At 39.0% G+C, this 15,067-nt stretch overlaps 3 protein-coding genes across 3 annotated transcripts; 1 reads left to right on the forward strand and 2 right to left on the reverse strand.

The window, feature by feature from the left end:
* Window positions 1–303: 303 nt before the first annotated feature.
* Window positions 304–2,975, reverse strand: zpcx (zona pellucida protein C). The gene is made up of 9 exons (XM_029460906.1): window positions 2,515–2,975; window positions 2,319–2,431; window positions 2,165–2,238; window positions 1,914–2,085; window positions 1,734–1,839; window positions 1,576–1,661; window positions 1,423–1,508; window positions 460–1,345; window positions 304–382 (listed from the first exon to the last, which is right to left on the reverse strand). Exons 1-9 carry the CDS (start codon window positions 2,929–2,931, stop codon window positions 361–363), a joined length of 1,962 nt encoding a protein of 653 aa, XP_029316766.1. The 5' UTR covers window positions 2,932–2,975; the 3' UTR covers window positions 304–360.
* A 194-nt stretch (window positions 2,976–3,169) lies between these two features.
* tmem54a (transmembrane protein 54a) lies at window positions 3,170–8,787 on the forward strand. The gene is made up of 7 exons (XM_029461253.1): window positions 3,170–3,204; window positions 4,141–4,304; window positions 5,753–5,949; window positions 6,091–6,150; window positions 6,481–6,675; window positions 6,794–6,931; window positions 8,392–8,787. The coding sequence occupies exons 2-7, from the start codon at window positions 4,292–4,294 to the stop codon at window positions 8,542–8,544; spliced, it is 756 nt and encodes a 251-aa protein (XP_029317113.1). The 5' UTR covers window positions 3,170–3,204; window positions 4,141–4,291; the 3' UTR covers window positions 8,545–8,787.
* A 104-nt stretch (window positions 8,788–8,891) lies between these two features.
* Window positions 8,892–14,118, reverse strand: LOC115027770 (probable histone deacetylase 1-B). The gene is made up of 14 exons (XM_029461254.1): window positions 13,965–14,118; window positions 13,109–13,221; window positions 12,911–13,028; window positions 12,702–12,776; window positions 12,436–12,574; window positions 12,066–12,211; window positions 11,895–11,983; window positions 11,694–11,802; window positions 11,428–11,568; window positions 11,050–11,158; window positions 10,370–10,500; window positions 10,085–10,255; window positions 9,890–9,941; window positions 8,892–9,798 (listed from the first exon to the last, which is right to left on the reverse strand). Exons 1-14 carry the CDS (start codon window positions 14,014–14,016, stop codon window positions 9,771–9,773), a joined length of 1,473 nt encoding a protein of 490 aa, XP_029317114.1. The 5' UTR covers window positions 14,017–14,118; the 3' UTR covers window positions 8,892–9,770.
* Window positions 14,119–15,067: the final 949 nt, after the last annotated feature.

Below are 15,067 nucleotides of genomic sequence, written 5' to 3' on the forward strand. Positions count from 1 at the left end.
AGGCTGTTACACAAACCATGAAGAGTCTATGCTTAAAGGGTGATTTATATTAATAGTTTTTTCCGTGTCCTTTTTGCCCCTTACCAAAAAAAGGTCCACTCAGTCCATACATTTTAAGGCACATGAGTAATTTACAATTTTTATAAACATTTAATTCGTGCTAGTTTTGCAGGCGGTTCCCCATACTTTACAGTATGTATATGTATGGACCTATGAGTGAACAGGTATAGCGTAAATAGTGAGTTTTGAGTCAAGTCCTTAGGTCTAAACAGATTTCAAATGAACTGTAATGAAACAACTGGATCATTGCACAATACGTTTATTCAGTTAAAGTGCCATTATATAATATTCTTATTACAATTATTCTGCTTTGTCCATCCTCCTGTGGATATAAAATGGAGAAATACAATGAGTCATAGCCACATGCATAGAACATACTGACATTACAAGATTAGTTACCTTAACAAATCCAGGAAAATAGAGCGCAGCCCTTTTTTTCTGGGCTCCAGTTTTATTTTAATCCCGTTAATCCCAGATCTTCTGATCACACCTTCTCCCTCTTGTCGTCTCACTTCTTCCTCATAACTCATTGTCTGGGATCCATCTGGGCCTTTGGAAAACTGAAGTTTTGTGCGAATTATTGCATCATTTTCTTCCTCTTCCTCTCTGGGCTTCACAGCTGCATCTGTGAGCTTGTCGCTCATTTGGTGAAATTCATTCTGGTTTAGGACATCAACATTCATCTCAGCTGTCAGTGGGATGTCAACCCATTGTGGAGATTCCAACATTCCAGATCTTCCAAAACGCTTTCTTTGAGATTGAGCTGCTAAAGATGCTTTTTCCATTTGTGGAGGAATTGCCCATCCATCTACCAGTGTCAGAAGATTCAGATCCCACATATGACTGTCACTTAGTTCATTTGCACCTTGATGTCCCATCTTGTTTGAGGGTGTATTCAGAAGAGGCTCCTGATCTGTGGCTGAAGGTCGCCGCTTATGAAGGTCATTTGATACAATGTCTTTTGCCTTTAACTTAAGTGCCTTTAACTTAAGTGTCAAATTGTCTTCAGACTCAGAAACCAAATTGGTGCCATGTTCAGGATCTTGCAGGTGCCCAGGTAGCCAGAGGGTCAGCCTGGCAACTGGGTCCTGACTCAAAACCACCACACCCTGAGGGGGTCTCGATACAGTAGTACCAGAAATAATTTCTGCACCGTCAGGCTGCATGGAGTGTGTAACAGGAGCCCTGGAGTTTTCTTCCAGTTCAGAGACAGAAGGCTCCGGACTCATCTCTAATCGTTTGTCCACAATGACCAAGGGGCCAGTGCTGATGATAGCCTTGGCATCTGAAACAACAGGTCACTGAAGTCAAATACCAGAAATAGACAAAGTGTATTTATTGTTGCACTTTTACAACACTGACCTTTAAGAAGGTGCTTGAATGACAGGCCTTTACACTTTGAGCTGCAGCACTCACACACCTCGACATTTCCACTCAGGTCCTCCCATCTGAAAACAGAAAAATCTTACTAAGTAATTTAAAAGTCACAAAATACAGTTTGATGTGTACAAATACCTTGACTCGAACATGTTATAGTTGCAGGATTTTGAGTCAAAGTTGACACCTTGGTCTGAGATGAGGACACTGCAGTGGATGTAGGGCTTAAGGAGGAGAAGAGGTCATATTAGTTCAACAGCAGAAGAAAAGAAAAACAACAATGTATCGAAACTCACCTCAGAAATGAGATAAGATGTGTTCAGAACTAAATTAACCACATCCACTCTGCCGGAGGCCACAAATTTTATGACAGCATGAGGAGAACCCAACGGGGCTGTGCACCTGCAGAGCAACGGCAGCAAAGGTGATTATAAAATCATGGTCAAACATTAGTTAATTCCTGACTGGCTGCTTACCCTTTATTCACTATGACTGCCTGCCTGGGTCTAGTCTGAGGCTCAAGAGACGCAGAGACAAAACAGGACTGGATGAAAAGCTGCTGCTCTGGGCGGATTTTGGCAGAAACCTGGAGGTTGACAACTTGGCCTCTTTTATAGGTATTAGACTCTGCAGTGCCAGTCCAGGATGCTGCAGGAACAACACCACATTAGTGCAAATACAAATTAAACAATCCAGGCTAATGGGATAATTTTGACTTGTGACTCACAATTCATGGTTTTGATGTTAAAGGTATTTCTGTTCTCAGGAAATGCCATCGAGTCAAAGAAGTTTGGATATGACCTGAAAAGATATGCATTTTCCTTTAGTATGGTTATTTGTGACCCCTTACACAAAATGTTTTGGTAACTCAATGGATGCACCTTTTAGGGAAGCAGGAGATGTGCACTCTGGAGGGAGTTTGCCACCGGGTGGAGAGAGGTTTGTTGAGATTCAAGTGGAGAGAGTTGGTAAACATCACCAAGCCATTCTGCATCTGTTTGAGTATATCAGAAAGTCCTTACAAAGTTGTGGAATTAGTAACTAAAAGTAACTAGTAAAAGACTTTGGGCTACTCACCACAGGTGTAGTTCCACACTCATCCAAACTGTAAGTGAAGACAAATTGGTTTGGTAGCTCTCTGTTGCTATAGCAGCCACCACCCAACTGTAGCTCCTCTCTAGTCAGTACAACACCGTTGGAGCTCTTGTCAACCAGCAGAGTTAGCTTAGAGTCATCGCAAAACACCTCCACTCTGGGAACAATCATGATGGGAGGCAATTCAGCGAGCATGTGAAAGTCAGGACGCAGACTACGCCATGAGCTGAAGATGGTGTCATATGGCGTGATATCTAAATTTCTTTCAAACTGAAAAGGCCTGACATCAAAAACTCCTGGAATATCCTGGAAAAATGTGGCATCCTGCTTTTTTATTACTGGTTGAGCACTAATAAAGTGTGTAATAAAAACACAAAGAAATATCTCTATCGTCCCCATTGCAAACCTCAAACTGGGCCAAGCTCTCTGATTACCCTCCCACTCCAGGTGTGCCATTAATAAAGTGCGGGCAGGAGGGACAGGTGCTGACAATCAAGCTAACGAGACTGGCAGGCAATTAGGCTGCACTGGTGTCTCACCTGAATGCAGCCTAATTGCCTGCCAGTCTCGTTAGCTTGATAAGTTAACTTGACAGTAATGCTTTTTCATGCTATTTGTGTGTTTTATTGTGAGACAGGAGACATTTACCAGCTATATCTAAACAACACCTAAGTAGATTGTTCATGTTATTCCTGACTTTGTCTTTGTTTAACCCTGACAGTTGAGGTCAATTGTATCTTACCCATTCTGCAATAAGATCAGCCTTATTCAATCGAAGAAGACAACTCTATCAGAATGTTATATTATACTGTGCCTATAGATGACTAAGTCATTAATACATTTGGTATATGTTATGGTATTGTACTGGTATTATAATTCCTGAAGATAAAATTACGCACAAGTTTACATAGTCAAAGGACTCAAAGGGCTAAATAATCAGTGCTGCATTCAAAATAAGTATTAGCATATAATATACTTAAAGTACTAAAAGTACTCATCATGCAGAATGGTCCATTTAAGAATCATATATATTATATTACTGGATTATAATTAGTGATGCATTATTGTTTACATCACTTTAGTTGCAGCTGGTATGCATGTGGGACTAATTTTAAGTAGACTAATGTATGTACTGCTTAACCTATAATAATAATAATAATAATAATAATAATAATAATATAATAATAATAATAATAATAATAATAATGCCTGATAATTTATTAGTCAATTTATATTTTGTATTAACAATCTAAATCAGTAAGGTAACAAGTAACTTAAGCTGTCAAATAAATAAGTAAAAAGTACAATATTTACCTCCAAGACGTAGTGGAGTAGCATGAAATGAAAATACTCACAGTACCTCGTTACATTCCGCCACTGATGTAGCACAAGAGCCAGGTCACTAATACCCTGGTTTTTAACCGTTTCAATGATTAATACCCTGCAGTAAACAAACAAGGGGAACCCTTCCAGTCACTATCAAGCAGTGTTCAAAAACTATAATGTGAAATCATGGAGACCCCATACAGTATGATCTGATATTCTATTTTCTGATAATATAATTATTGTTATAATGCATAAATAACTTTCCCCCTTTTCCTCGTACAGTGAGCGTGCATAGGGGCGGAGCTCCCGCACAGGTAGGCGGAAGGTGACGCCTGTGTGTCTGCAGGTGAGCCGCAGTTGAAGAAGACAACGACCAAAAGCTGTCGGAAATACAACTTGTACACTAATATGATCTAAGGGGACATTATCCACCATGGCGAATTTAGGTAAGTTGGCTTAATGCGTTTTTAACTAAAGTGACAGACTATACGTCGCGCGGTAAAGCTTTTAGGCGTGGTCTGCGCAGTCGTTAACTGAGCTCAAAGGAGAAGAGACGTAGCAAATATATTATTTTTTTCTGGTGTTTGGATGTCGGAACCAAATGTGATATGTGTTCATTTATATCAATGAAAACTTTCCAACTAATTGAGTTGTTGAGCCTTACATATGAGTAGCTTGCTAGTTTGTTTGGAGTTTCACCTAAAAAAAAGTGAAACCTTTTGGGTAGCTATTGCACAGGATCCATAATTATGTGCTGTTGATAGGTCAAATATAAACCCATAGTAGGCTATAGTACTGTACATCTTATCATTATTATTATTGAACCTTAAGAAAGTAAAAGTAAGATATATTAAGTTTGATAAGGTGTATAACTAACTGAATATGTAAATACTATATTATAACATATATTTTTGTTAGTGTCTGTTCATTAAAGTAACAATATGTGAGCATGTGTACCTGACTGGCAGCAAACATTAGACTAACAATATTATGACCAAAACACAATGAGTTCTTTTCCACAGCACCCAGTTTAAGGCTTGAATGAGATGTAGGCCAGTGTGTGTTTCTACCTGACCCCTCAGGCCAGGTAAAGGGTAGCGGTGAATGTTTGAACACTCCAACCAAAGCTTTGACCTGCTTGGTTTAGGAGGGGCTTACATGTGGGGGTGTTTCACCCTTCCTCAGAGGAAGCAACAACATAGTGCAACACAATCCCCCTCAGACTGTATGAATTGTCACCTCTGCAGCATTTTGCAGCAGGCAGTGGGTGAGATCTTTAACCATCTCTGCAGGGGTCAGGGACTAATTGTGCTAACTCACTAACTGCCTTATTCTAAAGCGCATGTTGTGTTAACCATTGGCCCGCTTTCTTTTTGCTTTGCTGAAACCACAAGCTCTCAATGCACTGCACTTACAGCTCGTCCAATTCGCCGTGTGTAATTTAATCTTGTTTACTTAGTTGGTTCCTGTCAACTACACTGATGTACACACGACTGTTATTTACATACTCTAAACTGAGATTACATTCACTTGCTTCAGCCTGACAATATGGACTGTTGTACACACAATTAATGAGTTGTTTATCTTTTAGATGTTGACAGTGGTCACAATGCTCAAAGATTATGAGCTCAAAATTAGAGCTGCAACGATTAGTCGACTAATATTTTTCTCTGTTTTATATCATATTAAACTGAATATCTTTGGGATTTGGACTGGTATAACAAGAAATGTAAAAAACAAGAAAACCTTGAACTGTGAGAAACTGGGGTGGACATTTTTCACAATTTTCTGACTGATAAATTGATTAATTTAGAAAATAATCAGCAGATTAATCAATAATGGAAATAATGATTCGTTGCAGCTAGTCATAATAACACATTTCTGCCTCCTCTAGGAGTATGCTGTGCCAACCTCAAGGACAACAAAGCCTTGATGAAGATGGGGCTGGGGCTGGTGCTGGTGGGCCACGTCAACTTTCTTCTTGGAGCACTGGTGCACGGCGCTGTGCTCAGGCACATCAACGTGCACTCTCAGGCCCGGACCATGGTGTACGCCATCTCTAATGTCATTGCTATTGTGGCAGGCTTGGTGGTAAGTGGGACAAAAACTCACTATGTGCAAAACTAACTTTAAAAGCAAAAATAATGTTTAGCAGCGGATGCTGGTTTTAAAATAAGTTTTTCCTCACCAAACTAGAAAAGTATTTACTAATTTGCTTCTTGTGCCCCTTAGGGAATTATTGTTGGAATAACTGCCATTGTCCTATCCAAAAACAAGAGAAACAGGATCCTGGTAAATGCTGTTGCCCTCTCTTTGCTACAACTTCTCCCTCAATTCACCACTCGCATGTGTCATTTGCTGACTCCTGTTAGAACTTGCTCTCTGTTATTGAGCAAGTGCATGTGTGTAAAAATATGCACGATGATACCTATTATTTAAATAGGTTACATGCACATGCAAATATGGAATTAATTTAAATATTGGATGTCTTTTGTCCGAACACAATTTTTATTCCATGTTCCTAGAACTTACCTCTTAAATCTACTTGACATTGAAAACCATGTTATCTTTTATGAGGGAAAATGTTTACCATTACTAACTCATGCCGTGTTGTCCTTGCAGCAGTGGGTCTTGTTGGTCCTAAGCTTCCTAGCAGGTCTGTTGGCGGTCTCCTCCACCCTGGGTTTGTCAGTTTCTATGGTGAAAGCCATTATTAACAAAGGCTGGGGTCTGCTCACACACTGCACGTTTTCTGAAAAAAATGTCGGCTCTTCCAGCATCACATACGAATGCCCCTTCGATCCCACTCGTATCTATGTAAGTTGAATATAAATATTTATCCATCAGCAGTTTTCATATTTATTTGAATAGCTGCAAAAAAGGAACAATGTATTGATGAGAGGTATGTGCTGTCATCTTTTTTTTTGTCAACCAGGGGACCACAATCATTCTGTGGGTGCCTCTCATCTTGATGTCCGTGTTGGAAATGGTGTTCTCCTTCCGCTGCTTTGCTGCCTGTACTTCCTTCCTTTACCTGTGTCCGTGCAGGAGGAGACCGATCCAGGCCAAGAGGGTAAGCTGCCGCCGAGATCACTGTGATCAATATGAAAAATGTTTTTAACATAAATGTAATTGCAGCCGTGATGTTTACGTTTTTGCAAAGGGGAAGAAATTAAGTTGAATTTCTAAAACCTTCAAAACACAACTGAAAAATCCATATGAGGAAAGGGACGTGATTTGGATCGGCTTTAATATATAATGGGTTCTTCCTCGGCCCATGTTACACCCTTCCACCAAGTTTCATGACATTTTAGTCAGTAGGTTTTTGTTATCCTGCCGACAAACCAAACCGAAAACGTAACAGGTAACAACAAACTAATTATTTAACTACTATAATTTGAATAAAAGGATAAGTAGTAGCACAGCAGCAAAAAGCAGTACGTCAAGTCAAAGGTTTAAGAGTAAACTGACCTGGCTTCATTATATCCACAAATAGTAACGTGACATTGAATTTAATACAGACCAATAGAAGCTCGTGGACCTGCTGACAAGGCAAACCTGAACAGAGCAGTGCGGTAACTGTGTCCCTCTCTCATGTGATCACATGGTTTAAGCTGTGGCTGAAGGGAGGGCTAGAAATAAACTGAAAAAGCCTGGATCATAAACTTAGTTTAATTACCATTATTGGAGTTCTCAACACCTGGAACAAATGCCTTTACACATTAAAATGTGATGTGTGTAATGTTATTACCAAAATTGCCTGAATACCAATTGCCTTAACTTTTCAGTCTGAGACACTTGACATTGTTTGGACTGATGCGTCATTCCTGTAATCAAGCAGATTTGTGCTCCGATGTTTAATCTTAAAACATGATAAATTAATGTGTTGTATAAAATGTGAAAATTGCAATTCAAGTCAGTGTTTTCTGATGATAAGTTTACATTGCAGCTGAGCACTAATCAATGGTGGAAAGTAACTAAGTACATTTACTTAAGTATAATTTTGAGGTATTTGAAATTTCTACTTTTACTTCACAACTCTTTAGAGGGAAATATTATAGTTTTTAATCCAGCACATTTATTTGATGAATTCAGTTACTAATTTCTTTACAGATTCAGAGGTTTAGTACAAAAATATTAACAATCTGATAAAATCATCAGATTATGCTACACAGCTGTATGTTTTACATTTGGACCTTTATCAGTTGCAACATTAAAGTGATGCGTACATTAATCTATCACTTATCATAATAATATAATATACACATTCAGTAATGGTCCATTCTGCATAATGAGTATGTTTACCGTTGGTACTTTAAGTACATTTTTATGCCTGTACTTTTACTTAATTAAATTCTTAAATGCAGGACTTGTACTGGTATTATTTCTACACTATTGCTACTTTTACTTGAGTTAGTTAGTTTAGTGAGATTGGAAGATCAGTCTTTATTTTAGAAGTCATTTTCTCTACAACTTTGCTAATGCTTTTTATTTATGCAGATAGATTTACCTTGAATTCATGTAATGTTTCAGGTGCGTATCCACAGAGCTGTTGAAACGCCATCATTGCCTCCAACACGAGATCCAGAGAGCGGTGCTGGTACTGAGCCCGATGAGGCCGATGAGCCGGCAGAGCAGGATGAACTGCTGGACGAGACAGCAGTGGAGCAGAGTGCGTGGCTCTGAAGCAGCGAAACCTAACAATAGGTTGCAAACTGCCTGGCTTAAGTGAATAAAATGCAACATCGTCTGTGAAGTTGTTGTATTAAGTGCGTCTGTTACACATTAAATGTTTGAGACATTTGTGGGACTTAAGTCAGCAAAAGCAATGACATTTTATTTCCCTGCGATAAATTACTGCAGTTTGATGGTTAAGTTATCGGATTTGTGTTTGTTCTGGGTGTTGTCTTGAAAATACAGAACGCTGTAACCTGTGTCTTAACATTAAAATGTATTTTTTTTTATAAATGTAGTCAATCATTTCATCAGACTTAACAATATTATTTTAAAACACTTAACAGAACAAAGCTGCATAATGTTTTAGGGCAGTTTTTATTGGTGTTAAAAGTGTGTTTGCACACGGGGGTCTGTCAGATTTTTACTCACGTTTTCAGAATACAAATATATACAAATGAATTCTAGCATGTGTCTTTCTTCCCATTTTACAAAGGACTATACTCTGGATATTAAAGTTCAATTTTCAGTGAAATCTAAGCCTGACATCACGTGACAGGGCTCAAACATTTTCATTATTGTGTGGCCGGGGTCCCCGAAATCTGAAGATGTCAATGTGTAAAGGACACATACTAAATTACAACCTAAAATATAGGAGTGTAACTGACTTACACTGTGCCATGGAAAGGTTCTCAGGTATACACAACCCTCTTAAACCACTCTTGGGTGATGTTAGCAGGCAACACCAGTGACACAAATGTATTACAGAAAAGGATCTATTGTATAAACATGCTTCAACTACATATTCAAAGACGCATGACAGAAGTGGGACAAAGACGAAACAGTAGCCAAAATATCTATGATTTAAATAAATTAAATCGTTCAGATATATAAAAGCATACATGTACTAAGTCATTTTTACACAGTTGCATTACAAGGGAAAAGCAAGTGTCATAGAATAAAAAGATTAAGAATTAAAAAAAATTAGAACATACAAAAACAATACTCAAAAACACTCAGTTTGACCTCTGTCCATAAACAGGTAAGGTTGAAAAGGTGTCCTAGAAAATATTAAGCTCCCCGTCCCATTTTGAGGGAGTGGGGTCTCGTTACAAAGGTATAGTTCTTCACTGGTTTCCACAGCAGCAGCCTGGAAAGATGATGTATGCAAAAAAAAAAAATCTTGTTTTAAGATGCGTTCTTATCAGTTGCATTGGCACCATTAGCTGCTGAGGACCTCAAGGTGTCTTGGACTCTTCTTTCGGCCTAAAGGACGCAGAGAAAGGAAATGATTAACACTTCCAACAAGCCACTTCCTGGACAACATGGTCAATAAGTGTGTGCCCTGTTTTCTCACTTTGATGTGTCCATTTTCTCCTCCTCTGGCACCTTCTCTTCTTCTTTTACTTCTGTAACAGAGAGACAAACATTCTTATTGATCATAATAACACAGCTTTTGTATTATAAAGGATGATCAGACTTAAAATGTTAACTCATAGGATGTACTCTTTACAAAACAAAATTACACGAGTAGGGCGAGGTGAATGGATACCTTTTGTTTCCTCCTCAACTTTCTTCTCCTTTTCTTCTCCCTCTTTCTCTCCTTCAGTTTTGGCTCGCTTGGCTTTCTTGAAGCTGGCTGCGTTTCTTCGGCCTCCTTCGCCTTCATCCTCGGAATCAGAGAACTCCTCCTCGCACGCTATCCTCTTGTCGTGAGCACGGACTGAACATTAACAGAGATAAAGGTGAGATTAAAACATCAAAGGGTTAACTGCAAGACGCTGGATAGCTGATGTGAATGTGGAAGAAAGTTATGACACATGGGAGAGGTTCTTACTGGAGATGCGTTTGTTGGGGTCATCCTCCTCCTCATCGCCACTGTCCTCCTGTACAGCATCCTCAGGGATGGCCTGCATTTGGACTCCCGGCGCATGGGGCAACATACGCAAATTCTCAAACAAGCGCTGCCTAGAGGACAGAATGCAGGTTGAACATACTGACCACTGAAGAAACAGACACAAAGCTGAATCTATGCTATGGTCAAGTGCTCAACTTCTCAGGGTTTGTTCATCTTTTTAGAGTAAAATTCAAGCAGGTAGCAAAAACATATTTCCAGAACTCCTTCATGAATGTGGGTGGCAGGTTATTTTACCAGCTGTTCATATTAAGGTTATTGTACGTTTTGATCACGGTTATTTAATGCTTAGTTAGCTGTAGTCCGCTCTGTGTCTGGTGTGAGACAACAAACAAAGGACGATGGGATTGTTTCATTTCAAATATTAGACGTTTTTTGGTTTACATCAGTGATTGTGTAGATGAAACACCAGATTATGTTGCCAATCAAGCATTTTTTAAGGAGTACATTCAAATTCAAGCATATTCCTAACCTTGAAAACTTGATGGTAAAATTAAGCATTTACAAAACTATCAACATTTTTACGAACACTGACATTTTCACAAATACAAGAAACATTAAAAAAATAAAATAATAATTGAAGGTCCATTCCAGGCACTTACTTAATCTTCTCCAGGTAATCATTGGTGTTCTGGTTGGTCATGTTGGAGGGGCTGATGTGCAGCTTGAAGTCTGGTCCAAAGTACTCAAAGTAGTCGTTGTATGGGAGCTCTGTCAAGTGTACATTTGTCATTAGTTAATGACTATGAAGTTATTTTATTGTTTGTATTAGGATAGTCAAATTTTCAGCTCCATTTCTCTTTTCGCCTGCTGGGAAACTAATGCTACTTCTGCCGTTTAATGATCGAAGGATCTGGCAACAGACTTATCAATAATTTCATCAATATTTAATGAACTCTGATACATCGTTAAAAACAATCGTTTACTTAGACGGGGCTTGATTACCACCACTGAGAAAGTATAGGCATAAAAAGACTCACCGTTGGGGATGGAAGTATCGAGGGCTACAGCGGTCTCATATGTCCAGCAGCGTGCCACATTACGGATGGTGTAGCCTCCTCCGCCCAGCATTAGCAGTGGCAGGTTGAAACTCTTCATGTACTCCACACACTTGGCATGGCCTGAGCAGACAGCACGGAAGAAAATTGAGAAAGTGATTTTGTTCCTCCATTAAAAATGTATTGAAGAAAGTTGCAGACAACTTTGCTTGCAGCGTCTTAATGAGAGAGAGGTTTCGTTAATTTACCTTTAATGGTGAGGTTAAAGCAACCGAGCCTGTCTCCTGACAGAGAATCAGCTCCACACTGCAGAACCACTGCGCTGGGTTGGTACATCTCCATCACCTTGGCCATGATCTACAGAAACAAAAACATCCACTCTCAAAATACTGTCCATCAAGGGAGATCACAACTACCTAAACATAGTCAACAAGTCTTTGTTTACTTACAGGTTTGAATATGGCTTCATATGACTCGTCGTCAATCCCATCCCTCAGCGGGTAATTTACAGCGTAATATTTACCCTTCCCAGCACCGAATGTCCTGCAGAGAACAAGACAAATGTCAACTCACCGTATGACTATGACAATATGACTTTCATCTAACAATTTTTTCAAGGCTTACCCTCAGGTCCCCCGTGCCAGGGAAGTACTCTCCGTACTTGTGGAAGGACACCGTCATGACACGGTCTGTGGTGTAGAAAGCCTCCTCCACACCGTCTCCATGATGGATGTCAATATCGATGTACAGAACTCTCTGGTGGTATCTGGAAAAAGGGAAAATATCCTTTGAGTCCTAACACTTTTGATCTAGCCTATGAGAAAACCATCTTGCGGACTTTTCAAAAATTCTATATTTATCATTATTACTGAAAACACAATGACTGATGAGCAAAACAACAGGAACCTAAACTCATCTTCAGTTTACCAAAAAAAGACCACCAAGAGTATCATCCACTTATGCAAAACAAATTTGTACTTAAGTACTCACTTTAGTAACTCCAGAATAGCCAGTACAATGTCGTTGACATAGCAAAACCCGGAGGCCTCAGACTTCTTGGCGTGATGCAGGCCTCCAGCCCAGTTGATAGCGATGTCCGTTTGCTGTTTGTTTAACTTGACCGCACCGGCTGAAGCACAGAGAAGAATCAACAACCTGCTAATACTGAATTCAACAGATTACTCAGGCAATTATGGCATGATTAAAGTCCAACACAGAATACAGATTTGAGCTGTATTTAAAGAGAAACAACTTACCAACGGAGCCTCCTCCTGAGAGCTGGCAGAACTCAAACAACCCATCAAACACTGGACAGTCCTCTCCCACATTAACTGCAAAGCAGCAGGAGAAAAATAAACACATTATTGCTATTGCTCATTATTATTATTTTTTAAAAGCAGTTAGCTTGATGGGACTCAAAAAACATATTTATATTACAGCAAAGGATATCTCTAACCAAACTTACATCTCTGCATCTGTTTGCTGTACTCTGACATGTTGTCTGGTCGAATTGAACGCAGGAATTTTATGTAATCGTCACTGTGATACTTGGTCATCTCTTCTCCGCTGGCTTTGTGTGGACGCTGAAACACAAGAGGACAAATTAGATCAAGACACACAAGGACAGCTAGTGAAGTTTGACTGTTATTGTAATATAGCATACATATATCTCCATCTTTCTGTAGAGTCCATAGTTGAGCAACAGGTTGTGAGTCATGCGGATACGGTGGGGCTTCATGGGGTGCCCCTGACCATAGTAGTAATTTCCAACATCACCTGAAATGTAAGGAAATAAAAAAAAAAAACACGTTGGATTTTTTTGTTTATTTCACATGCAAAAGTTAAAAACACACGTGAACTCGAAGTAAACTGCAAAATATCACAATAACTTCCTGCTCGCAACAGGGTTGTGCACTGAAAAGGTCGTGGAGGAATTCATCTAAACGTCGGTTGCGATCCTGCAACCGAACTCTATACACTAAATACTGACGTAAAATCGCCTCTATGAAACTATACAAAGTACCGAGCTACATCCACAGCTGGCGCTTTGTTACACACATCGATAAATGTCGACCAAATCCGTATTTTACGCCGAACTACCGGTAATATGAAGGTAGCAAGATGAGCCGTTTTAATGTTAGCTCGGTGTTGGCGTTAATTGAGGCGACAATGAAGTACTCATATCCCCATTGTTAGCTCTTTAGCTAGTAACGTTAACTAATCTAGTTTGAAGTGATAACTTCTGGTAGATAAATGCCTTTACGTGTATTTTAAACGAAACCTGATCATTTAAAGAAATCGATCAAATTATATTAGTGCATAATTCTGTGTGTGGATTTAGCGGCACTGTTAGACTGAGATGATGAGAGCCGCCTGCGACTCAAGCTAGCTAGCTTAGCTAACGTGCCAGGTTAGCACAAGAGGTGGAATAAATAAACTGCTACCTTTGCTGGCACGAAGTGGCAGATTTCATTCATTCGCACCACCGCTTACCAATGTACAGGCACACGAGTACTCACCGTCATAGTAGTAGCAAACTTTTTTCTTTGTTCCTTGAGAACTAAGCGCCATTTTACTGGTTTTTGGCTGGCTTTCACCGCACAGCGCAAGAGACAACAGCGACAAGAGGCGGATAGTTAGTATCGCGTCCAATCAATGGGGTGTAATGTCAGCTGCTTTCAACAGGGGGCGACCGAGCTATAGTCCGGCCCTCTCGGGCTGTGACGTATGTTGTAGTTTTTTACCCCTTAACGCCATGAAAATCCATCACTTCAGGATTTACATCATTATGGGAAAATGTGGTGTTTAGTTTCTTTAAAAACCCAAGAGCATGACAAGTATTTGTTAGAATAAATGTGATAATGATATCGGCATTTTTTAAAATCCATAAAAGTACATTTAACAATAAAAATAAATACGTAAGCTACTTTGTTGTTTTCCTGAATGATGTTGAGCAATATGTGAAACTCCATAACTAACAAAAAGGCTATCAAGACGCTTCATATCTGTATGTTTTATAATATCTTTTAGTCTAGTGTAACATACACCTGAATCTTTCGTTATTGTTCTATTTGTATAATATCCCATGTATACTGAATCTGTGTTATGGTTCTTTTGTTTAATAAGAATAAGAAAGAAAGAATAAAATCCATTACTTTTACAATTTAACAGTTAAACTACTTAGTAGAAATACCACAATGTAAAAAAAACTCCCTTACAAGTAGAGCAATATTATTATTATTTCAGGAATTTATTATTTTCATATTACAAGCCTATACAAGTATGTGATGACTTTATACATACATAGTATTTCAACAATGCAGCTGCTCAAGGATGCTTATTTTTTTTTACCTACTTTACATACTGATTGGTTGTGTAATCTATGGCAATGCATCATATGTAGGTCCAGTACAAGTATTAGATAGAATGGTAAAAAGGTAAAATGGAAGTACTCGTGAATACCACATATACAGTCCTGGAGCAACTGTTCCGAGTTTTATTTCACCACTGCTGCTTAACATCCTTGAAAGACAATGTGCATTATCAAAAATACATGTATTAAGTGGCTGTCATATATATCTTTGTATTTCAACATACAGAATATGTTGCCAACAGCACATAA

This window comes from Cottoperca gobio, chromosome 22, assembly GCF_900634415.1.
Source record: "Cottoperca gobio chromosome 22, fCotGob3.1, whole genome shotgun sequence".
NCBI classification, from domain to species: Eukaryota; Metazoa; Chordata; class Actinopteri; order Perciformes; family Bovichtidae; genus Cottoperca; species Cottoperca gobio.